This window comes from Parambassis ranga, chromosome 6 (assembly GCF_900634625.1).
Source record: "Parambassis ranga chromosome 6, fParRan2.1, whole genome shotgun sequence".
NCBI lineage: Eukaryota > Metazoa > Chordata > Actinopteri > Ambassidae > Parambassis > Parambassis ranga.
Genome location: NC_041027.1, coordinates 14,288,336 through 14,311,155, shown reverse-complemented (window position 1 = coordinate 14,311,155; position 22,820 = coordinate 14,288,336). Strand labels below are relative to the sequence as shown.

General features: G+C 48.0%; 3 protein-coding genes across 7 annotated transcripts; all 3 read right to left on the bottom strand.

The window, feature by feature from the left end:
- Nucleotides 1-194: 194 nt before the first annotated feature.
- On the bottom strand, nt 195-2,193 carry dcxr (dicarbonyl/L-xylulose reductase). Its single transcript, XM_028408401.1, has 8 exons — nt 1,912-2,193; nt 1,536-1,633; nt 1,219-1,373; nt 1,097-1,139; nt 918-1,017; nt 779-843; nt 555-672; nt 195-358 (listed from the first exon to the last, which is right to left on the bottom strand). The coding sequence occupies exons 1-8, from the start codon at nt 1,961-1,963 to the stop codon at nt 255-257; spliced, it is 735 nt and encodes a 244-aa protein (XP_028264202.1). The 5' UTR covers nt 1,964-2,193; the 3' UTR covers nt 195-254.
- Nucleotides 2,194-2,779: 586 nt separating this feature from the next.
- Nucleotides 2,780-7,490, bottom strand: rfng (RFNG O-fucosylpeptide 3-beta-N-acetylglucosaminyltransferase). The gene is made up of 8 exons (XM_028407916.1): nt 7,135-7,490; nt 6,178-6,720; nt 4,813-4,861; nt 4,618-4,720; nt 4,388-4,541; nt 4,221-4,306; nt 3,696-3,947; nt 2,780-3,534 (listed from the first exon to the last, which is right to left on the bottom strand). Exons 2-8 carry the CDS (start codon nt 6,622-6,624, stop codon nt 3,459-3,461), a joined length of 1,167 nt encoding a protein of 388 aa, XP_028263717.1. The 5' UTR covers nt 6,625-6,720; nt 7,135-7,490; the 3' UTR covers nt 2,780-3,458.
- Nucleotides 7,491-8,029: 539 nt separating this feature from the next.
- Nucleotides 8,030-20,235, bottom strand: atp6v0a1b (ATPase H+ transporting V0 subunit a1b). Of its 5 annotated transcripts, none has more exons than XM_028407910.1 (22): nt 20,173-20,235; nt 18,904-19,059; nt 18,722-18,800; nt 18,539-18,636; nt 18,315-18,443; nt 18,034-18,116; nt 17,833-17,959; nt 17,658-17,740; nt 17,364-17,457; nt 16,412-16,624; nt 16,183-16,333; nt 15,954-16,093; nt 15,677-15,840; nt 15,477-15,567; nt 15,266-15,384; nt 14,902-15,118; nt 14,172-14,279; nt 13,454-13,654; nt 12,609-12,626; nt 11,052-11,169; nt 10,797-10,968; nt 8,030-8,565 (listed from the first exon to the last, which is right to left on the bottom strand). In XM_028407910.1, exons 2-22 carry the CDS (start codon nt 19,018-19,020, stop codon nt 8,472-8,474), a joined length of 2,616 nt encoding a protein of 871 aa, XP_028263711.1. In that variant the 5' UTR covers nt 19,021-19,059; nt 20,173-20,235; the 3' UTR covers nt 8,030-8,471. The 5 variants fall into 5 exon arrangements, with proteins under 5 accessions (XP_028263711.1, XP_028263714.1, XP_028263713.1 ...); XM_028407913.1 differs by having other exon boundaries at nt 13,454-13,561; XM_028407912.1 differs by lacking the exon at nt 12,609-12,626.
- Between the last annotated feature and the right edge of the window lie 2,585 nt (nt 20,236-22,820).

Genomic DNA, 22,820 nt, shown 5'->3' with positions numbered 1-22,820 from the left:
CATTTCAAGTTCTGCATACAGACGCACAGTTCAGGAAATACTCGGCTTCCCAAATCACTTGATGCACACAAATATGCAGGTATTTAACTCTAGTCTTAATGCTAAGCTAGGCTAATCATGTCTCTAGCTCTAACAGCTTTGACTTCACAAATGATTTTCAGTCTCCGCGGTTGTGTTGAACAGTAGGTGAGTTTATTTATTCGACAGAATTCACCGCTGTGTGGAATGTTGTTTCTTTGTTCGTCAGAAGCCAATCAGCAGGCCAGGAAGCCTCCGTCCACCGGCAGGGTGACCCCGCTGGTCATCTGGCTCTTATCACTTAGCAGGAATAAAATACTGTTCACCACGTCCTCCACCTCTGCGCACAGACACACAGTCAACAGTTAGCCTCTTAAATTACTTCTTGTCTTAATGCTAAGCTAGGCTAAACACAGTCTGCATGGAGACAGTTAATACTTAACTTCACATATTACTTTGTGCTAAGCTAGGCTAACTGCGTCCCCACCTCAGCATGTAGACACATAGTGGGAGAGAATCGGTGCACCATGACTGACCTGCGAAGTGGCCTAGGGGGATGCGGGACGTCATGGTCCTGGCTTTTTCAGGGTCGCTCCAGCCCAGGCGGCCCATCTCCGTCATCACCACCGTGGGGTTCACACAGTTCACGCGGATCTGATCAGTCAACCATTGACACAGAAACAAATGTGAGTCCACTGGGACACCATGTCCACATGAGACTTAACATCATCCCGGGACTTTGGACTGAGAGTGTCAGTACCTGGTAGGGGCCCAGCTCCAGAGCCATCACCTTAGTCAGCATGTCCAGGGCCCCTTTTGTAGCACCTGACAAGGATACAACAACAACAAGGGGTAGGTATGAAGACCAGAGTCAGGCTGTGGCTTCCTCTGGTACTCACAGTAGACCGCGTGGTCTCTGAGGGCGCACTGCGAGGCCTGGCTGGACACGTTGACAATGGAGCCTCCAGATCCTCGGGCCTTCATCCCACGAGCCACGATCTACCCACAGGGACAGAGAGATATGTGTGATTGAGAGACGGAGCCTGTGAGGAACCAGAGGCCTCTGAGCTGGTGGTACCTGGGACACGTGCAGCGCCGCTTTCACGTTCACACTGAACGCCCTGCAGATCATAAAACACAGGTTACACACGATGACGAAGAGCGGCGCCGCGTCTTTTCACTCTTCAGCGTCGTTCTTACTGGTCGAACTTATCAGGCGTGACCTCCAGAAACGGCTGCAGGTTCGCACAGGCGGCGTTGTTCACCAGCAGGTCGATGGGCCCGACGTCCTGCAGGGCAGCTTCTGTGGCCCCCCAGTCTGCCAGGTCCACACACACCGGGGCGATGGAGGCGCACTGAGGGGGGACAAAGGAGACGAGCGGAGACTTCAGATGAATGATGGGAAAAATGTGACAGAATGTGAGGTCAGGCCCCCCAGGATCCCTGTGTATTGTTGTGAGTGTGTGGTATGTGTGTGACGGGTGTGTGTGTGTGTGTGTGTGTGTGTGTGTGTGTACCTCGTGCACCAGGGTGTCCAGGTCGGCCTGCGTGCGCGTGACCGCCGTGACCTTCGCACCACAGCGTGCCAGAGCCAGAGCCGTGGCCCTGCCGATCCCTGAGACCCCCCAAACATCCATAAACACAAAGACTGATTACAGAGTGACACACACACACACAGACACACACACATTCCACGCATGTCTCACACCGCATTCCTTCACATCACCTCTCAGCTCTGTACCCACTAAAGCAGATTATTTAATTTAATTTAATTTAATTTAAATAAACTCTGACTCCCTGCAGCTCCCAGACCTGTGTGTCATCTGTCAGCCTGATGGTGTCGCTGCGTGCAGTGAACACTTTTGTGTGTGTGTGTGTTGTTGTTGTTGTTACCTTTCCCTGCTCCGGTCACCAGCGCTCGTTTACCCGCAAATGAGATCTCCATGTCCGGGTGGATCCGCAGCGCAAAGACGAGCAGCGCAGTTTAACAGTTAGAGTCACGTGACCGCTCCGCGTGTGTCGTCAGCGCCTCAGAAACTTTTACTTCCTGACTTTTTTTGTTGCTAAATCTTTCACGCGCTCTGCACGCGTGGAAAAAAACCACTGACCGTGTTCCCGGCTGCGGCCTGCGGGACGGTCCGAGCTTCAGATGAGACCAAAAGAAACGAGTTTGGATTAAACTTTGGCACCACACACACACACACACACACACACAGGTGTTCTGCCCCCTGCTGGTCGGAGGATTGTTTTCATGATGTTACATAAACAAACTTCTGGACTAAAATACATAAACATATCAACAACTAGTGTATCTAGTCTTTGTTAGTGGAGGAAACCGTCTGACTCCAGGATCTCTGTGTTTTTGGAGGAATATTGTTTATTAAATATTCAGCTGCAGTAACCTGTTTAAACCTGTAGAGGGCAGTCACTGCACAGATTCTACCATTCTAAGTAAACTTTGTGTTAAAGTGTGATGTTTGCTTTGTGTGACTGGGATCAATAAAGAACAGCACCGAGCGCCCACAGACGGCAGCTTTGAGCTCACAACAAGGACGACGCGACTCTTTAAAGCATCACAAGTCAGGAATTCCCCACATTCTTGCATATAAACTCCTTTGTATGAATCCGAATGGGCTCCACCACCTCTGCAGTGTGTCCATCCACCCCCCATCCACACAGTCATCTTCATTCAGTCAGACGTCTGTCAGAGATCCTCCCTGTGACCTCATCAGTTTGTGTAAACGAGACGCAGACGCTGTTGGACAGAAAATGTTTTTATTATTCTTACTGAAACGAGATGATACAGCCGAGGCAGAGCGTCCAAAAACACACTCCGTCACCCGCTGACCGGCAGCAGGACGATTCTTATCAAAAAAACACAAATACTTCATGGAGGCAGAAATACTGACGCTGGTTTGTGCAAACTGACACAGAAACCCGACGTGACGGAGCTACACACAGGAAGAGTTCACAGGCATGTACAGCAACACTGTGCAAAAACAATGAAGACCAGGAGAACACCGAGGTCTCCCACTGCACCCAAATGCACCATTTCTTTCATTCATATCTTGATTTGAAGTGAGAACACTGAAGGGTCCTTCATACGCCTGTGTTTGGGTCTATTTTTGGTGCTTTCTGTTTAAAAATAGAACAAGAAAATACAGACGAGTGCCAGGCAGGAGAGAGGAGGGGCGATCTGAGCAAAACCACTCTGAGACTGAAGTCACAGATTTACAAGAAAAAAGCTCAAATCTACAGAGGAGAAGTCCTAAACTTCTTTTTTCCCGTCTCTTGCTGGAGTCCTCTCAGTTTCACTTAGGGTCTATTTGGCTCCACGCTCCTGCCCTTCTTCTTTGGCCCAGCTCGGTCCAGTCGCTGCAGAGGTTAAGACGGGTTTTTGTGTGTGAGGGGGGCTGCAGGGCGCAGACACACAGTGACTTTCAGGTCCTGTGCTGAGGTTTGGGCCTCGGGCACCACTCAGTATCTGGATACAGAAGGCAGTGGACCGTCCTAAACCTGCAGGAGGAGACAGACAGGACGTTTTCATCTTGGTCATTGTCAGAGCTGCTACACATCAGGTGCCCTGTTTTCTTCAGTATCAATATTTCATATGATCATGCACGTGTTTTATATTTGCCGTGTGGAGCAGCAGCAGCAGGAGGAGGCCTCCTCGTTACCTTGTGGGGTCCTCAGCCAGCGAAAAGCCTCCAACAACAGCGACAACGTTTCTTCTGTTCTCAAAGCCTCCGTAGCTGAGGGTCACCTGCTCCAGCACTGTGTCTGTGGGCAGCTTCTGCAGGTTCTCCAGGTGGGAGTGGAACCGGTACGTGTGCGTCAAAGAGACCTCCAGCAGCGCCTCGATGATGTAGCCGATGGTGCAGTCGTCGGGGAGACGGATCTTCTCCGCGGTGCTGATGAAATTCCCCAAACTGAAACCACAAGACAGCCGGAGGGTTCAGACTCAGGTCAGAGCAGGGGCCACGGGGCTTCTCTGTGTCTACTCTCAGGACGTGTGTGAACATCTGTTGATGTTTCGGCTCGTGTTTATGATCGAACCTTTCCTGGGAGAACTTCGGTTTCTTTCTGTCACCGCTACAGGATCTGGAAACTCCCGTTGCGCCTCCACCTTTACTAAACAGGTAACTGACTCCTACAAGTCACGACACATCCTCTGATAAACATACAGCGTGTTACAGTCCTACCTCGCCCACGGGCTCATTTTCAGGGCCAGACCTCGGCTGATGCAGAAACCCGCTCCCCCTGTGGCGAACCAGAACTTAACAGAAACCTGGAACGAGCAGAAAACAGAAGTTCAGACGTCAGCTGAGCTCCTCCACCGCATGTAGACGCTGGTTCTGAGCCGACTGACCGAGCCGTCGCTCTTCACCCTCTCTGCAGCCTCTATCGGGTGATCCAGGCTGGGCCGGCCCAGGTAGACGTCCTGGCTGTGGTGGTAGGAGGAGAGAAGGCGCAGCAGGCTGGGCAGGATCACGTAGTTGTCATCATCCACGTGGCAGAACCACCTGCAGCACAACAACACACAGTCAGCGGTGTGCTCGACTCACAACCGGCGGCGTCGGCCCGTCTCAGGAAACTCACTTCTTCTGAGACTCGATGAATTTGTCGTACTCCACAGACATCTTGCAGCACAGAGCCTGGCGGGTGTGAGCCGCCGAGCAGTTAGTGTTGATGATGTTGGCCCCTAAGAAACAAACGGTAGAGATGTTCCTGCATGTTCCTGGTTCCACATTATAATCTCAGGGATCGTAGCTTATCGAGGAAACGACTGCTTACCCGTCCTCACACGCAGCTCTCTGTCTTCACCATCAGTGAATATGCAAGTCTGGAACAGACAAAGACACACTGTTACATACTGTTAGTGCAAGCGCACACGCACACTGTTGCATTCTTATTACAGCACGACGAAGTGAGTCTGTGAGGCCGAGGAGGAATTGTTTGCATTGTGCAGCTCACACTCACACATTCCTGCAGCGATACCAGCTGCTTCATGGGCCCCTGCAGGCGGACCGGGACCCTTCACAGGACACGTCAAACGAGCCGGTCACCTGACCTCTGGGGTCTAATGAATCACCGCACACACTCTGCAGGGTCCAGTGGACGCTGCACATCTTTAAGTGGCTTTTAATTTTACAGGGGGTTGTAAACACGGGGGGACTGTACTGAGCTGAGAGCAGTCAAATAAGAGTCTGCACAGAGGAGCCCATTCACAGCAGACCTGCTGATAACACTGGAACTCCATCGCCTGTGACCGCGACACGTCTGGCTGAAGTGCAGCAGAGTTTAAACTCCTTCTCCGCACACTGAGGCCCTTTGTCCCGCACTGCGACATGCTAATTGCTTATAATAGCTCTCCACACAGAGCCGGCCACTGGGCCTTCTGTGTTGGCCACTTTAAGCTTAATGTCGGGTACTCGGGGGCCACTCCTAAAGCCTCCTTTCTTTCACATCCGACTCCGTGTGTGTTAACGTTCCTCTGTTCTCTAGTAACAGTCATGACAACGATGTGTTGATGCTAAATGCTTCTGATGCATGAAGCCTGAGAAGTCTGGAAGACCGATCCCACCAGGCCTGAGTCCTTCTGCGTGCTCTCCAAAGACCACGGAAGGAGGACCAGGAACATTCAGGCTTTAACCTCTAAAACTCAAATCCTTCAACTGCAGACAAAGTCCAAACTGCTGAGACGACGTTCATTCGGATTTTTTACATGGATCAGATTTGACAGTCCAGCGTCTTGCATCAAACTTGTAATGTGAACAACACTGTGTCCTATAATGTTCATTTAGGACTGTGCTCCAGGCCAGGGTTTCACCACACTTCACATTGTTGGCGCAGACAGCTGAAGCTGTGGATCAGTTCCACACTGACCGAGATAAACAGCTCAACAGCGAAGCAGACGATGGGTGGAGTCAAGATTTATTTTCTTATAAATGTCAACAAGGACGAATTCTAACCGCAGCGGGGAGGAATCTGCGGCGGTGATAAGGCGACACCCAGAAACTGATTAATGCCAACACGACTGTAGAGACAAAGCTCCACCGCAGAGTTTTGGCGACACAAATATGACCCAAAACATCACGGCACAAATTCTGAAAGTGGACAAACAGGACAGACAACATGAAAACACGCAGCTCTGCTCACCTGTTCTTTAGCCTGGGACACCCAGGTCTGAATCAGCAGCTCCAGCCTGGACCTGTGGTATTTTCTGGTGGTCTTCACTGCAATAAAAATGTCCTTCAGCTCCAACTTGTCACGGGATCCTGAAGGTCCTCCAAGTCCAGCACCTTTTTCAGGAGGTCTCCTGGAGTCGGTCTCCCTGTCGGGTCTGTGGTTATCATTCCTGCTCAGTCCAGTCTTGACAGGCCTCCCCTGTCCTGCTGAGCTCCTTTTGAGCTCTATGGCTGAGCCTGCGTCCCCAGCATGGCGCGGCGGGCTTCCCTCAGCAGGTTTGCCTCTGGGTCGGGGCGGAGGCAGCTCCACCTGGCGCATCCGGGGCTGGAGGGCCGGGATGAGCAGGAGGAGGAGGCCGCAGAAAGCGAGGGAGAACAGGAAGCAGAACTTGCTGACACCCACTGAAGCTATGTGCATCCTGACTGGAGCCGTCGGGAGCCGGTTAATCAGCCTCCAGGGCTGCAGTCACCTCCGAAGGCACCCTGTCCCATCCTCACACCATCACATGAAGTCCTGCACAGGGGGGGGAGGAAGACTGTGACCAGAAGCACCTCCAGAAAACACATCTAAACTGATCTGATCAGGACAAGGAGACGAAGAAGAAGTGTGCAGAACATGTGCTGGATCAGGATCTGAGAAGAGACCCAGCCTCCATCTCTGGAACCTGCAGCCATTGTGCTGCACAGCTCTGCAACACCAGCTATAGATCATGTCTAAACACGCCAAAAACACCAATATAATGCAGAGCTGACGGATTCTATGAACGCCGAATTGTCTATTTAATACACATGTGTATATTTAACACTTTCCTGTGCTGCAACACGTTGGTTTAAACCAGTTTAACCCTGAATGTGCAGATTTCCAAACAAGAGTTCGGCGTGTTGACACCAACACCACAGAAGAAGAAGAGTCAGTGTGAGGACTTACCTTGGAATATTAAAGGACACATTTAGCTTCTGGTTTTCAGGACGACGTGTTAAAAGTCACAGGGAAGGTGGAGGGAGCGTTCAGAGAAACACCAGCAGGATGAATCCTCCGTTTCTTCGGTCCACTGGATCCACAGCGCCACTCGATGTCTTCCTTTTTTGTTTTTTTTTTGTTCCGACGTGACTTTAAACTCGCAGTTTCTTCTGCTTCTTCTTCTTCTTCAGGCCGCTCACATCACATCAGAGCTTCATTGGTGAGAAAGTCGCGACGAAGTCTGATATAAAAGCGACTTTCTGTCTCTGCTGCACCTTAAATGTTTCACGAACAACTCAATCATGTTAGCTAGAAAAGCAAAAGATGCTGTTCCGGTCAAAAGTTTCAAAATAAAAGTCTGCCTTTAAACAACCGGAAGTAGTGAAACAACATCGTACGGGACATAAAAACCCGCAGAGCACACATGTGTTCGGTGTTACTAAACTTCTGTCGCATATAAAAATATTGCTAAAAAATAAACAATTTAAAACCATACAAGAAAACCCCCCAAAACTCTAACTTCCGGGTTCGCTTCCTTCTACTTTTAATGTAAGTTCATTAGATCTGTGACTGCTAACATCATGCAAGCGATCACATTGACTGTCACACAACTTAAAACTACATTTTTATTATTATTATCGCGTTTATTTCTGCTACAGTTTGAGCTCATTTTCGTGAGCTTGACGCTGGTCTCAAGCCGTTGCTGGTTGGCGCCCCCTGCTGGGCATTACAGTGTAAACTAGCGTTTTATAAAAGTTTGTTATTAAAGTTTTAATGACTATAAATGTATCAATGATCAGAAGCAGAAAGCAGCAAACATGTCTCTGTTTATTTCTGACCACAACACATCACCTGTCACGTCAGTTTCACGTGTGGAAAACACACAAAATACACATCATGGCTACTTTCATGATGCAAAATGTCACACAACATGAGCACAGGGGGAGTTACAGATCACAGCATTGTATCTCATTAAGAACATTTCAATATAACACTGATTAATGCTCATTAATGAACAAATACACTGATTTTTAAAGCCATAATGTGATTTAAATTTTTTGTTGTTGTTTGCTGTCAAACACAGTAGAAATTAAATATGTGATTTCTGTGTTTTTAAATGAGCAGGATGGATCCTAACAGGTTTTTTAAAACCCTTTAAATGGACCCCATTCTAGCTCAAACATAACAAAGTTCCACAAGGTGCCACTAGAGGGTGACAGAGGGCTGCACAGGGGGCTCATGCACACCAACATATACACAAAGGAGGAAATGAGGGGCGCCGGGGACTCTGCTAATTGGAGGGATCACTCGTCGAATCGTCCCTCCAGGATGCTCTCGAAGGAGAAGGGGACAAACTTGAATCCCTGGCCTGAGTAAAATTTGTTCTGGAACTCCACCCTGGAAGGAGACATAGGGGAAAAGCCAGGTGAGGGGTGTGTTTGGTCACATGTGTCGCAGTGAACACTGAAAATTCACATTTATAAAGAGATATTTCACTTTTTTTCTGAATGAGGTCTGATGAGTTCCAGGAAGAAAAGCCTGAATGAGGACTGAGATGTCTCCTGGAGGCCAGATCAGCTGTAATTAGCACTACGTGAATGAATTCTGAGCCTTGTTACCACCACAAATAAACAAATACTCTTGAGGATGAGGATCAGAGCCACTGCAGTTCAGACTTCATCCATTTCTTTCAGGGTTGGGTTGCGGCAGCCTAAGCAGGGAACCCTGGTCTGGGTTTCTGGGGGTGTTCCCTGAAAGATATAATCCCTCCACTGTGTCCCCGGCTCTGCCATGTGGCCTCCTCAACAGGAAAAGGCCCCCAGGGGAACATCCTAACCACAGGCCTGAACCACCTCAGCTGGCTCCTCTCAACATGGAGGAGCAATGACTCCACTCTGAGCTCCTCCCAGACGACGGAGCTTCTCACCCGAGCTCATGTTGGCTGCTTGTGTTCGTGATCTCATTCTTTCCGTCACTACCCACAGCTTGTGGCCACGCATGAGGGTAGGAACGTAGATCGACCGGTAAAATTGAGAGTCCTGCCTTTTGGCTCAGCTTTGGCAGACGCTGCCTCCATCCACCTGTTGCTCTCCCCCTCTTTCTTTCCTCTCTCTCAAGACCCCGGGATACTTCAGCTCCTCCACTCGAGTCGCCAATCCTGAGAGGGCACTCCACTGTTTTCCATCTTAGGACCGTGGCCTCTGGTTTAGAGGTGCTGATTCTCATCCCCACTGCTTCACACTCAGCTGTGAGAGCTGGAGGTCTTGGCTCGTTGAAACAAACAGGAGTACATCATCAACACCAAGAAGGCCCCCACCAACTGTGCAGGACATCCACCCACCCATTCAGTAGATGTGCCTCCATCCTAACACACAATGCTGGTGAGAAATGAAGCATGAACCTCCACTATCTCAGCCTATAAAGCCACACTATATTCATTTAAGCCATCTAAAGTACCATCATAAATACACATCCTTTGGTGTATTAAACTGGCTGTTTGGCGTCCCACGTGCGGTAAAACGACATCCCTGTTTTTAATATGGCGTCCATACTGGGATTCTGAGATCATGACATCCTCTGATGACTTCATTTAAGAGGAAAAACCAAGGAGATTGGATCGAGTTCCTGCTGGTTCCTGGCCTCAGCGAGTGAGGGGAGTGCCCAGGAATGTCTCCTGGCTGTGGCAAATATTTGGCCTGCCCGAGCTGTGAGAGGGCAACACTTAAAAAGAGGAAAGAAATGAGTGATCCTCTCACCTGCCTCTGCACACAGCTGTGAGAGTGGAAAAATGTCTGTCTGTACCTAACACACTGTGTGTGTGTGTGTGCAGATAAGTCATCAGCACGTGTGTGTGAAGAGTGGAGAGCCGAGCCGAGTGTCAGGCTGACTGCTGTTTACTTTGAACATCGACGTTTTCATTCACTCACCTCTGTGAAAAGTACTCCACTACTCGTTTTAACCTTAGCGGAGACCTGCCGAGCCGACACGCTGCTGCTTTATTAACAGTTTAAACCGTCCCAGTGTGGCCGCCGCCTCCTTCTGTGGGTCACGGGGAGTTTAATGATATCATTTTTTAATAAGAAGTGATGATTCTGTTGAGACCGAGGGGCAGATCCGACCAATTCAAATACAAATATTTCATTTTCTTTGGTTCACAGAGTGGTATGAGACGGACAAAACATCCAAAACTTCACTCTCTGGCTTCTCTGAGGAGAATATCAGGATATCCTGAACATCTGCCATCAAACGCTGCTCCTCCTCCTCCTCCTCCTCCACACCCTCACACTGCAGAACACCAACTAAAATACCCCTATAAATCTAAGGTCTCCTAAAAGGTCACGCTCCCAGAACCTGCTGATATACATGTATGATAGCTCTCAGCTGAAGCGCTCTGGTTGGATTAGTGAGGTGCAGCCGGTGCAAGGAGGCGATGGAGCAGCAGGGTGTGTGAGGTGAGCCGTACGTCACAGTTTGGTAAACCGCGCTGGGAATGTTTCATGCTGCTGACATTCCTGATGTGAAGCTGAAGCTTTGGCAGAGACACTCGGTTCGAGAGGTGAACGGTGAAAGCCCGTTGTGTTGTGTGAGTGTTTCTTATCAGGGTGTGTGTGTGTGTGTGTGTTTCTAACCAGTGCAGACGCAGGGCGTGCAGGAAAGCCGACAGCCCCTCCATGATGAGCAGGATGGCGACAGTGAGAGTGGCGAAAGCTGAAAAGATGATGGACAGGCCAAAGAACCCGCCCCCACTCCGGGTGGAGAGACCCAGGTGCATCACCATGGACCACAGCACCTCCGACAGCTCTGCACACACACACACAGGAAAATAAAGACAACAGGCGTCTTTGCCTTGTGAACATTCTGCTGTAGAATCTGTCTGCACTCACGTGCATGAGCCAGGCTGAGGGCCCAGAGGCGCAGGTAGGAGGCGGTGTTGGAGATGCAGCCCAGACAGTACTCAATGGTGTGGATGGCCTGGTGGACTGCAACGTCCCCAAAGTCAAACTGTGGGAGGAAAAAAAGGGAGAATGTTAAAAAAAAATCACACATAAATCAGACAGAAAGCAACATGTACATGCAGAAACATGCATTTTATGATTTCAGAGTGTATCAGGTAAGAACAATGAAGGTGAAGAACCAAGAACTGAGACCCTGAACTGTAACACTGAGACGTCGTGGAGATAAAAGTGAGAGTCCTGCCTCTGATCTCGACTGCTTCTCTGGTTTTTGTTGCAAAAATGTGATAAATTAAATGACAGAAATCACTCAGACCTCCCTGCAGGTTATCAGTACAAACGTTTCACTCTCTAGATTTACTGTTATTGGAAGTAAAGCGGCCAATCACAACAGTTCCACACATGACAGTGGAACTTACAGTCAATGGAACCTCTTAACGAGCGCCTGCTTTGACCTTTGACCTCACCCCCGGACTTTCGTTGGATCAGAAATCCTCTGCCGTGTTTGTTTTTCTTTCCTTACAAGGATCAGAGCTCCCCCCCGGGACTTGTTTGTGTATTGTAAGGCCAACAGTTCTCTCCATCCTGGAGCAAGTCTAAGCTTTCCTGTCTGACACAGCCCGGGTAGGGAGGGGGGGACATGGGACTCCAATGCTCCGTGTTGTGCGGTGTTGGGTTTGTCTTGGCGCTTGTCTGGCTTCCTCTTTCCATGCTTCCCTTTTGTCCTTGTACCCATGAAATCAGAGTTCATGGAAGCACTCATTGTTCTCATTCAAAGCAGAGGTAGCTAATGAAAACAACAGGCCGACATGCCATGACGGCAGAATACACCGAGTATTCCAGCTGAGCAGAGTCAGTGTACATTCAATATGTACAGACATACAGGAGAGAAGACCTTGGACCTGTGATGGAGGGGGTGAAGCAGCTCTGCATCAGCTTCCACAAGTTACAGATTAACACACGTTAGAAATGCAGCCAACACAAAACCATCGGCGTCACTGTGAGAGGATGTTTACTGGACTGAAAACCACCTGTAAAACCAAGCAAAGGCCAAAAAAACTCCACAAAAACACAATTTTACAGTCACCCACATACACATGCCTGGACCTGGCACAAAAGAACACGACCTGCTGCTCACTAAGCTCGTTACATCCTCCACGAGAACAGATTGTTTTTATCGTTTTCCCGAGGTGGCAGGAAGAAGAAGAAGAAGAAGAAGAAGAAGAAGAAGAAGAACAACAACAACAACAACAACAACAACAACAACAACAAGAAGAAGAAGAAGAAGAAGAAGAAGTTCGGAGGAAGATGTTGCTACAAGTACCTGAATGAGGGATGTTAACAAAGTGACGTCATTTTCTTCACATAGCGCAGAGAGCAGCAACAAGTTTCTCTGTTCTCGTGGAGTAACAGCCTCAACAGCACAGACACACTCGAGCAAGACAGCATCCAGGCATGCTAAGAAGGAGAGAAAGTCAAGGCTCTTACCGGCTCTTCCTCTGCGTGCTTGAAAGTAAGAAAATGTTAAATGTTAGCGGCAGAATTAAGCATCAATCCACAAGTTTCCACCTGACGTTTGGATCTTTGTTTTAAGGTCATGACAGGGCAGGTTTCACCATTCCTCTCACCGAAGTCAGGTGAAGTCAGCATGTTGTGAAAAGACTTGATTCACATCTTGGCCTGATAAGCTCTTATAAACATCCACACCCTAAATTAATGAGAGCAGCAGCAGCAGCAGCTGAGTGTTTTCATCTCAAGCTAAGCGCCCGTGCCAGGAGGATCTGATGGGAAGGACTCGGTTTGATGCACCTAGATGTTCTCATGTTCTGTACACCGAACATTACACAAAGGTTAAATCCTTTAGGTCATTCCTATATGAGATACGAGCATGCACTGGAAATAATAATAATGTTATTGCAGTTATGCAATATGTTATCAGTACATAAACAGTCGGAGATTTATTGTACGAGCGCTGGGACACACCAAACCTCTGAGTCACAGAGAGGCTGGTATTTTCAGAAATTCCACTTGCTGTTCTCATGAACAACCACCTCAATGTTTATGTTCCTGAAATGGAAAATCCATCTCTTATCTGTTCCACTCCATCTGAACCGTCTCTATTGTTTTTTTTCACATTGCTATGCCCTCTCAGTGTAACTAAGGAAGAGGATTATGGGGAAATAATCTCACTTTCATCTCAGCATTCTGACCTTTTCCCCTAAAAACTCCAACCACCATCTTTATAGTGGCCCCGATGACATCCAGGAACTAGACTTTGCAGAAAATACAAACGATTTGTAATGAAACTTGACTAATTTATTCATTCGCCTCACCTCATCTCCTTCCTCTGAGTGCTGGGAGAGCTGGTCGTGGTCCATGATGCCAGCCTCGTCCTCCGTGGGCCCGTTGCCCACCCGCACCCCTCCGAACTTCTGCGTGCCCTGTTGGGTGAGTCCGGTGCATGATGAGGACACGCCTGTTTGCTCTAAAGACTGCTCTAGATTCTCTGCAGGGGTTTCTTCCCTCTTCTCGGACTAGATACAAAAGCCACAAGAGCTGTGTCTAGCTTAAAGCAAGCCTTGGGACGAACGCTTCCTTCTCAAATTGATGCTTTTTGTCAAGTAAGACAGGACACCCAGACAGTGAACGGGTCGTTATTTACCATATTTCCCATATCTTCTGCTCATTATCTAAGGAATAGTTGCATAAAATTAAATAAAATTATACAAAAAAACTACGTTTGGGTCACGGGACTAAAGGCGTAATTCTGTTTTAGCGATACTGGTCTTCGGTTTAACAACCAGTGACGTGAAGCGTCACTCCATCAGCTGTTGGGGTGTCCTCAGTCTTTGAAGCAAATTATCCCACCAAAATATGTAAGCGTTTCCAAGGCCGGCTTTAAGCAGTTTTTTTCATGGCAACCACACAACCAACCACATTACACGATACAATGTGCATTGAAATGAATGGCAGAAGAGGAGTAAAAACAAAAAGGTTATGTCAAAGGTCATAATTCAATCAAAGCTTATAGGTGGGGTCAGGTACACATACCAGGCGCTTTTTCCACAGGTGCTGACGCCGAAGCACCATAGTTTTCACAACCAGCATACAGGGAACACATGCAAGGGCAATCAGCACCAACAAAACCTGGATCCCCATCTACAGATTCAAACAGAGAGAGATTAATCAGGAAAGGCTATCAACAGGCTCTGAATCCCTCCAGCTGCTCATGTAGAACAAAAAACTTTATCAGAGATGAGACAGACCGTGAGACCTCACTGATACAAATGAAGCTGTGTGTGTGTTTGATCTCTGAGAGCTGCTGTGGCTCTCTAAGGCCCCGTTCACACTGGAGAAAGTCATTCCAGCTAGAGTAGGATTGAGCCCAGACAGCCTTTAAGCTGGATGCGTTCAGACCTATTTTCAAATCTGGCTAGCACACAGTTGTGTCCGCACTCAATCCGGCTTCATCCAGCGTGTTTGCTGTTCTCTAAACCACTAGGTGGCGCCTCGTAATATGGCTAATAATGTGGCTAGCCGGATTCGCTAGCCACATTTGCGTTTACACCTGAGCCACATTTGAGCCAATCCGGCTTGAAATCAAACTGGATTCAGCCGGATTGGAGGTGTTCACACTCGGAAAAAACACATCTGGATTGATCTGGATGCAGCCAAATCCTGCTTAAGCCACATTTTTTTCCCCAGTGTGAACGGGGCCTAACATGTTAGTGAGAGAGGAGGAGGAGGCAGGGAGAGGCAGAGGGTGAAGGTGAGGGAGCACCTGTCCCCTGTAGAGGGGTTTGCTGCTGGGGTCGTTGTAGTTGAAGAGACACATGTTGATGAAGTGGATGAGGAGGCTGGGGGCGTCCTTGGAGGTGGCAGCGTCGTAGGCCGTCCACTTGTAGAAGATCAGCAGGACCAGGTAGCCGAACAGGCTGGCCATGAAAACGATCTCTGGGATGAAGCCCAGGAAGATGTTCAGTGGCTTCTTGAAGTACCTAAAGTAACACACCGCACAAATGTGTTAGGAAGAGCTCACTCAAGAATGATACGTCCATCGATGAAGAGGAGGTGTCCATTGGGACAATCGTCTGTCTGCTACTGAGGGTTAACAATGTGGTCATATTGTCTTGTGTAGGACTTACAGGTGGTTGAAGAGACTGAGAGACACTCCAAACAGCATGTGGATGACACCCAGGATCACTGACATCTTCATCTTGAACGAGTTGAGGAAGGTCAGCTTGTTGGTGGCGACGTTCCAAATCTGCAGAGACCACACAGAAGAGCTTCAGCCATCAGCAAACTCCTCATTTCAACAGCCAGCTGTGTGGAAAACAAATTTAAAACAGGTTTTACCGGATCTATTCCAAGTGGGTAAGGCCCACCAAAGACACCAGGAACAGCAGGGTCTAACTGCAGGACTGCGTTTGTATCCAGGGTCTCAAACCTAAAAGAGACCATCAGAAAATGAATAATAATTACAAAAACCAGGACAGACTGGTGGCAGAGAACCTCTCAGATACACCTGAGATATAGATCAGAGCAAGCAGACGTACGACCAGTTGGCGGTTTTGGCGCTGAACATGGGCCTAACGCTCCAACCAGAGCCGAACATGTTGAGCGACTTGGAGAAGCAGTCGTTGTAGATGAGGCCGGTGTAGACGGAGAAGATCCCCATCAGGAGGATGATGTAGCGACCAGCAAAAATCATGTTGAACATCTGCGGAGGCAAAAGGCCACTAGTGATGTAATAACCTCAATTCAAGGTACGCTATTAAAGGACGGTGTCCATTTACTTTCGGTCACATGTTTGTGCTGCGTGGTTGACTGTACCTCGTTGTCGCTCTTCTGAGCGAGGATGCGACTCTCTCTGATGACCAGGTAGAGAGCGGCGCAGGTCATCAGCACGCCATGACCCATGTCACCAAACATGACGGCAAACAGGAAGGGGAAGGTGATGATGGTGTATGGGGCTGTGGAACAACAGAGACTTAAACTATAAAAACTGACTTTAATTCAAACGTCAACAAAGGCTGAAAGTAACCGAGGCTTTCCGTCTAACCTGGATTGATTTCCCGGTAGTTCCCGATGCCGTAGGCGTCCACGATGTTTTGGAAGCCAGATGTGAACTTGTTGGTCTTGTTGAAGGTGGGTGGAGTCTGCTTGGTCTGCATCCTGTTCAGGATGGAGGGCACTGTGGAGCCGCTCCTCTCCTGTCAAAACAAAAACTTCACTGATCAGCCACGCGCCGTTCGCGTCGGAGGCGACAAACTACACAGCGACAATCTCACCGTTCCTCTGCGCAGAGCGAACTGGATGGAGTCCAGGTCGGAGACGGGACACCAGACCTCAGCGATCAGACACTTCTGCGTGACGTCGATGTTGCAGAGGTTGAGAGTGTGGTAGATGGCCTTCATCTTCCTCACCTTGATGAACCACACGCGCATGGTCTTGGAGGCGGCCTGCAGCACTCTCTGGCGGTGATCCTCCGTCTGGTTCAGCACCTACAGCAGAAGCAGCAGCAGCAGTGTGGAAGGTTTTAGATTCTTTAAAACCTGCAGCATGTAGTGATGAGACAGCGGATTGTAACCAACTACTAAACAAACAGCCACTGTGCTGCTTCACTGCTGCGTGTGCATATAAAAAAACTCAAAAACCCGAGAAATCACACACTGTAGCTTTAAGAGACTGTGACCTTTGACCTCTTTATTACCGGCTGCACAGCTGGTCCATGTCTGACCCACAGAATCAGAGGCTTGGAAGGTGCAGTGTTTGTAAAAATGCATTTGGATGTGATAAACCTGGCTTTCTATGCAAACCCCTGCTCCATTGTAGCAGAGTGTAATACATCATGTAGAGCTGGCAGACTCAGAATAGAGCAGACCTGTCATGCAGAACCAGAGAGTTTTCCAGGCTTAATAAGGGAAAAGCTTAGGAACCACAGGACAAAGGTCTTCCTCAGATAAGAAGTAATGCATAAGATCCACACCCACCTCCACTAGGAGGGCTTTTGTAATTTGATTGGACATAAATTTCATCCAGAGAAAAGTCAGACATCCTGTTGTGCAAAGTTTCTGACTGGTTTCTTACTTGTTGTTTGGTGAGCAGCTAAACACAAAGAGCCTTTGAAGAATGAAAATAATTACACAAACAACACACTGCCGATGGTGAAATGGCTGAAACGATAAACCGGTGTCTCTCCGAGGTCAACCGCACTCTTTATAAACCTGGAGTGTAACTCACCATCTGGAGGTCGTCAATGCGGCTGTTGACTCCAGCCAGCATCTCCTTCCTCTCCTGTGGAGTCTCTGGACAGGGGTACAGAGAGGCGCGGAACCTGGACAAAAGAAACCCAGAAACATCAGCTCAATGGACACACAGTGGACCCAGCTGAGGCCAGGTGTACCCCAAGGTTCTATTTAAGGTCCCACGCTTTTTAGGCTTCATGTTCAGCATCAGGAGGTCCAGCGTACTTATTATTGCTTCTAACTTCTACTGATCTAGAGACAGACATGACTGAGGGTATGAAGCACCCACCCCTCACAGATCTTCTTCACCCTGTTCTTCAGCTGGTCGCCCTGAAAGAAGATGATGAAGACTGACTTGTGCACTTGGTCTCCCTGTTAGGAAAAAAAAAAACAGGCCGTTGGAACACAGACGCTGAGACACACAGCACGGTTGACGTGATCTTTGGTCGTATGTGCTGACTGACTGTGGTGGGGTCCTCCAGAGGGTCCTCAATCTCCGCCTTCCTTAGGAAGACGTTACCACGGCACACCCTCCACAGCATCCTCTCAAAGGTGGGAATCCTCTCCCGGCTGATGACTCCAGCCACAAACCTGCACAGAAGGAGCGCGTAAGTCATTACAACATGAGGAAACCTGATCACAGAAACATGTTTACTGCAGCGTACCCCAGTCTGAGCGGGGCCCCGCGGCCTCCTTCGCTGCCCTCCATCAGAGCTGAAGACTCCTCCAGCAGGTTGGGATCCTCCATCTGTCAGAGAAACAACAAGACACATGAATCACCTGCATGTGATGAAATATTCAATAGAAAGGCTTTGAGAGTCTACTGTGGATAAGATTATAATCTGCTATATCCACAAGCATAAAACTGGTAGGAGGGATTATGCTGGATTAGCACAAAAAATGTTGCATTGCGGGTCTGTGGCGTGTGTGTGTGAGGTCGACAGACCTCGTTGAAGAACTGCTGTGTTCGATGAAGGATGTGTTTGAGCTCCGTCAGCTCCAGGAAGTTTTTCTTCAGGGCTTCCTGGTTGGTGTTGATCTCCTTCAGTTCGTTCTCCAGCTTCTCAAACGTGGCCTACAGAACCCCAAAAAAACAGATCCATCCATATTAAACTATCAGAATGATTATAGATGTTGTACCGACTTTTAATGAGTTCAAGGATTGATCACCTCTAAATCGATCATGTCCCTGGGAAAAGGTACTTCTGGATTCTCTCCAGTGTCCACCATTGGGATGGTCGCTTTTTTAATCTCCTTCTCAACAAACCCTATTCAGCACATTAAAAAAAAACCATCAATCTAACAGGATCAATAAATGATCAGAAGGCGGAGCTCGCCTGAGTCAGGACTTACTCAGTTTCCGATCCATCTCCTCACATCTGCGCACTTCATTCACAAATTTCCGCTGGAACACGTTCACATCTGGATTCAACTGTGAACACAAACATAATGGATGATTATAATTAAAATGGTGCTTGGCTAAAGCTCAGAATGCCGAACATACAGGTTAAAGGACTTCTACAGCATTCACTCACATCTCTGAACTGGACCATCCCCAGTTCTCCCAGCTCGCTGACGCAGCAGTAGGCTGCCTCTGACTGGAGAAAAAGCTGGGCCAGGGTCATCTCCTCGCTTCTGAACAGCTCCCCCATGATGACCGCTGCACTCCACCTTCAGCTACAACAAAGAAACTGCAACACAAAAAGACACGAACGATCCTTCATTATTAAAATGTTTTTTTCACTCAATATCACGACTGGGTTATACTCCCCATCCCAGCATGGTGTCACTGTACATTCCTCAGCCCCTGAGAGGAATGTGTCTCCTCATGGAGGTGGCAAGTTTACAACCAGGAATCATGTGATCACATGTCAAGACTGTCAATAAACAAAATCATAAATAGATTCCTCCTAGAACAGCTATACTCAGACATGGAGTGATTTTACTGGTAATGATGCTGACGCTCTGCTTTAAGCTGGTCATTTCATTTGTAAAAAAGTACGCAAAATATTTAGAACAGAATATTTTAGGATGTCTTTGGACAATCTGCCCAAAAAGGCCAAATAAACTGGACCTAAAAATGAACCCTGTGGTACACCACAGGTCATGTGTGCTGTGGGAAGACACTAATTATATGTAAGTAAGGAAAAAACTGACCAGTGATGCCCACCCAGCTCAAAAAAAATCAAAATATATATAAAAATACATACAACAATAAATGTATTTAGACTGGGCAGCTCTTCAGTGAGAGAAGCTTATGATGCTAAAGGGGATAAAACGTCATTAAAGGCCTCCATGACAGTATTTCTCACAGTATCCAGCAGTCACCTAAGGTCCACATTTACCAAGTCATGACGAATAATATGAGTATGAATCAAAATATCATAAGGAAATGGTCGAGTTAGCAGGTAGAGCATCGCTGATGTTGCAGCATCCCTGCTGCTGCTGCTGCTCTGTCCTTCACTGCTCAAGGACGCCATGATGCTTCTTCATGACGCGGCCTACACTCAACAAGACACACAGGCCTAGCAAACGATGCTAATATGTGATATTCATATAATATGTTAATATTTATGTTTGTCGTCGACATAAACCTACACTTAGTGTCTGATAGCAGACGAGGTTGTAGCCTAAAGGATAACATAATGGCGGTGTGGTATTAATAATCTTAATTTGAGAAAATAAGGAAGCTACAGCCGTTATTACGGTCAACACGTCAGTTCTGAGCATTCAAGCCGTTCATGTTATCAATAATAAAAACATAAAAACCCCATAAAGCGTTTTAAAATCATCTTTTTGCTCACTGTGTAACCTGCAGATCGGCAGCTTCCTCCTCCTGGATGCAGGATGCTCTCGGTCCAGCAGCGGCAAGCTAGACGCAGCCGGAAGGACGCACTTCCGGTTATCAAAATAAAAGCATGTATTTTTTTTTTTAACTTTATAGATAAATTAAATTTATCTATCATAATATAATAAAAGTAGTGCTAGTGGGGATTTATATTAATAATAAATTGCTTTAGCATTTTTTAACACACAAAATAATTTAAAGATTTTCAAATGAGATTTTATTTTGAAGACACATACAGGAAGTGTGTCTTATTTGTGCAGGACATCAGATTACACACATAGAGCCTAATGAAAATGACGCACACACACACACTTGAGGTTTATGATCGTGTGTGTGTGACACACACGATCATAAACCTCAAGTAACAGCGCTTTTAACAAATCACAAATCACAAAACAAATCACAAAAATATTTGCAAATTAATTTTTAATTTTATAATAATAAGACTTAAGTAAAAACTTAAAGTAAAAAAATAAGAAAAATTCTGACTTTAATCCAAAAAATCTGAAAACATTTCCTCTTCATCTATGCATGTGTTTAATAAATTATAAATTGATTGACGATGATTAAATAAAGAAGATGACTAACATGACTAATGTGAAATTGATTGTAAACATTTAGTTGTTAGGAGACATGTAATAAGGACTTATTATCACTCACTCTCCTGTAAGATGTTCATGTCGCCTACTCTCTTATGTGACCACCTATGGTGAAGTGCTACCAGAACTACTCCTCTAAAAAGGACTAAGGTCTGCCAGATGTGGTGGAATCGAGCACAACTAGCCAAGTGTTGAGTCAGTGCTAATAAGATCCTGTAGAAATTTTCCTCTTACAAACAGCCACAGCAGAGTTTCAGTTCCACATGGTGCAGGGTTTAAACCAGGACACTGGCAGGTGGCCAGTGAGCAATTTTGGAAGCATGGAACTCCCAAAATGTACATAAATTACTGTGGCAGACTTGTGCAAGAAGCAGCGTTTTCAAAGATAGCTTTCTGCTTCTCTGCTTGGTGCCATGTGGTTTTCATAACTCGTATGCATTCAAATGTTTTTTCCTCGCTGTGCAGAGAGACAGCCGAGCAGAGAGACAGCCGAGCGAGAGACAGCTGAGCGGGAGACAGCCGAGCTGGGAGACAGCCGAGCAGCAGACAGCCGAGCGAGAGACAGCCGAGCTGGGAGACAGCCGAGCTGGAGACAGCTGAGCAGGGAGACAGCCGAGCTGGGAGACAGCCGAGCAGCAGACAGCCGAGCGAGAGACAGCTGAGCGGGAGACAGCCGAGCAGAGAGACAGCCGAGCGGGAGACAGCCGAGCAGAGAGACAGCCGAGCTGGGAGACAGCCGAGCAGCAGACAGCCGAGCGAGAGACAGCTGAGCGGGAGACAGCCGAGCAGAGAGACAGCCGAGCAGAGAGACAGCTGAGCAGGAGACAGCCGAGCAGGAGACAGCCGAGCAGAGAGACAGCCGAGCAGGAGACAGCCGAGCAGAGAGACAGCCGAGCAGAGAGACAGCCGAGCAGGAGCTGGAGACAGCCGAGCTGGAGACAGCCGAGCAGAGAGACAGCCGAGCGGGAGACAGCCGAGCAGAGAGACAGCCGAGCAGGAGACAGCCGAGCAGAGAGACAGCCGAGCAGAGAGACAGCCGAGCAGGAGCTGGAGACAGCCGAGCTGGAGACAGCCGAGCAGAGAGACAGCCGAGCGGGAGACAGCCGAGCAGAGAGACAGCCGAGCGGGAGACAGCCGAGCAGAGAGACAGCCGAGCAGGGAGGCCACCGAGATGCAGAGCAAAACACGCATCCTGCATTCGACACAGATTAACGTCATGCTTGTCATAAAACTGTGGAAATGTCTGAAGCCTTAAACCTGGTGGAGGTGTAGCCGTAAATATCACTTGTTGGGTCTGTCCAGGTGAATCACTCTGTGACCTATGACCTCTGAAGATCTGTTGGGAGTATCTGTGAGCCTCCGACTGCCACCATGTTCGGAAGCAACCCAGTCCTCCCAGTGCTGCAGCCTTCTCAGCCATGGAGCCACCTTAGCCCCTCCACTCGTACCTCACCTCTTTGCCTGTATTAGGAGCTTAGGTGGACTCGGATGCTGCCATGCTGGTGACAGTTGGAGCCTCCCACAGAGACCTGACACAGATGATGATCAGGAAAAGGTTTAGGTTTGTGTCAGGGAGGTTTCTGCAGGTAAACAAAGAACTAGAATGGATCAGCAAAATCGTCCACTGAGTCAGTGTTTAGAATCATCTTTCAGATCTGCATGGGTAAACCTGCGATCAGGAGTCAATAGGTTTTAATGTTCAGCTTCATCAGTGCACTTTGGAAATATTAACTTTTATATCTAAGCTCTTCCTAACATCAGTCAAAGGACCCTTTGTTTCTGTCCTCCCACAGCGACTGCTGCCCTGCAGAGTGTACGGAGTGGAAACAGGAACAGAATCTGCCTGACATTCCTCATTCGGCTCTGCCTGAGCTTGTATACAAGCGTATCAGAGCAGCTCCTGCTAACTATTCCAACCATGCCGGTGGGACAGAGCGAAAGGGTGTGTCACTGAATCACTGAATCTAAAGTGGGCTGGACCTGGGCGGAGTGTGTGTGTGAGTGT

What these genes read in the sequence shown, in the direction of transcription:
- dcxr (XM_028408401.1), bottom strand. Translation starts at nt 1,963, where the DNA reads ATGGAGATCTCATTTGCGGGTAAACGAGCGCTGGTGACCGGAGCAGGG. An exon ending in CAGAGACCACGCGGTCTACT is followed by an intron (nt 844 to 917) that starts GTGAGTACCAGA and finishes TATCCTTGTCAG; the next exon opens with GTGCTACAAAAGGGGCCCTG. An exon ending in TGGAGCTGGGCCCCTACCAG is followed by an intron (nt 673 to 778) that starts GTACTGACACTC and finishes TTGACTGATCAG; the next exon opens with ATCCGCGTGAACTGTGTGAA.
- rfng (XM_028407916.1), bottom strand. Translation starts at nt 6,624, where the DNA reads ATGCACATAGCTTCAGTGGGTGTCAGCAAGTTCTGCTTCCTGTTCTCC. An exon ending in TTCATCGAGTCTCAGAAGAA is followed by an intron (nt 4,542 to 4,617) that starts GTGAGTTTCCTG and finishes GTTGTGCTGCAG; the next exon opens with GTGGTTCTGCCACGTGGATG. An exon ending in GGGTGAAGAGCGACGGCTCG is followed by an intron (nt 4,307 to 4,387) that starts GTCAGTCGGCTC and finishes TGCTCGTTCCAG; the next exon opens with GTTTCTGTTAAGTTCTGGTT.
- atp6v0a1b (XM_028407910.1), bottom strand. Translation starts at nt 19,020, where the DNA reads ATGGGGGAGCTGTTCAGAAGCGAGGAGATGACCCTGGCCCAGCTTTTT. An exon ending in GGGACATGATCGATTTAGAG is followed by an intron (nt 18,444 to 18,538) that starts GTGATCAATCCT and finishes GGGGTTCTGTAG; the next exon opens with GCCACGTTTGAGAAGCTGGA. An exon ending in CTCAGTCTCTTCAACCACCT is followed by an intron (nt 15,119 to 15,265) that starts GTAAGTCCTACA and finishes GTGTTACTTTAG; the next exon opens with GTACTTCAAGAAGCCACTGA.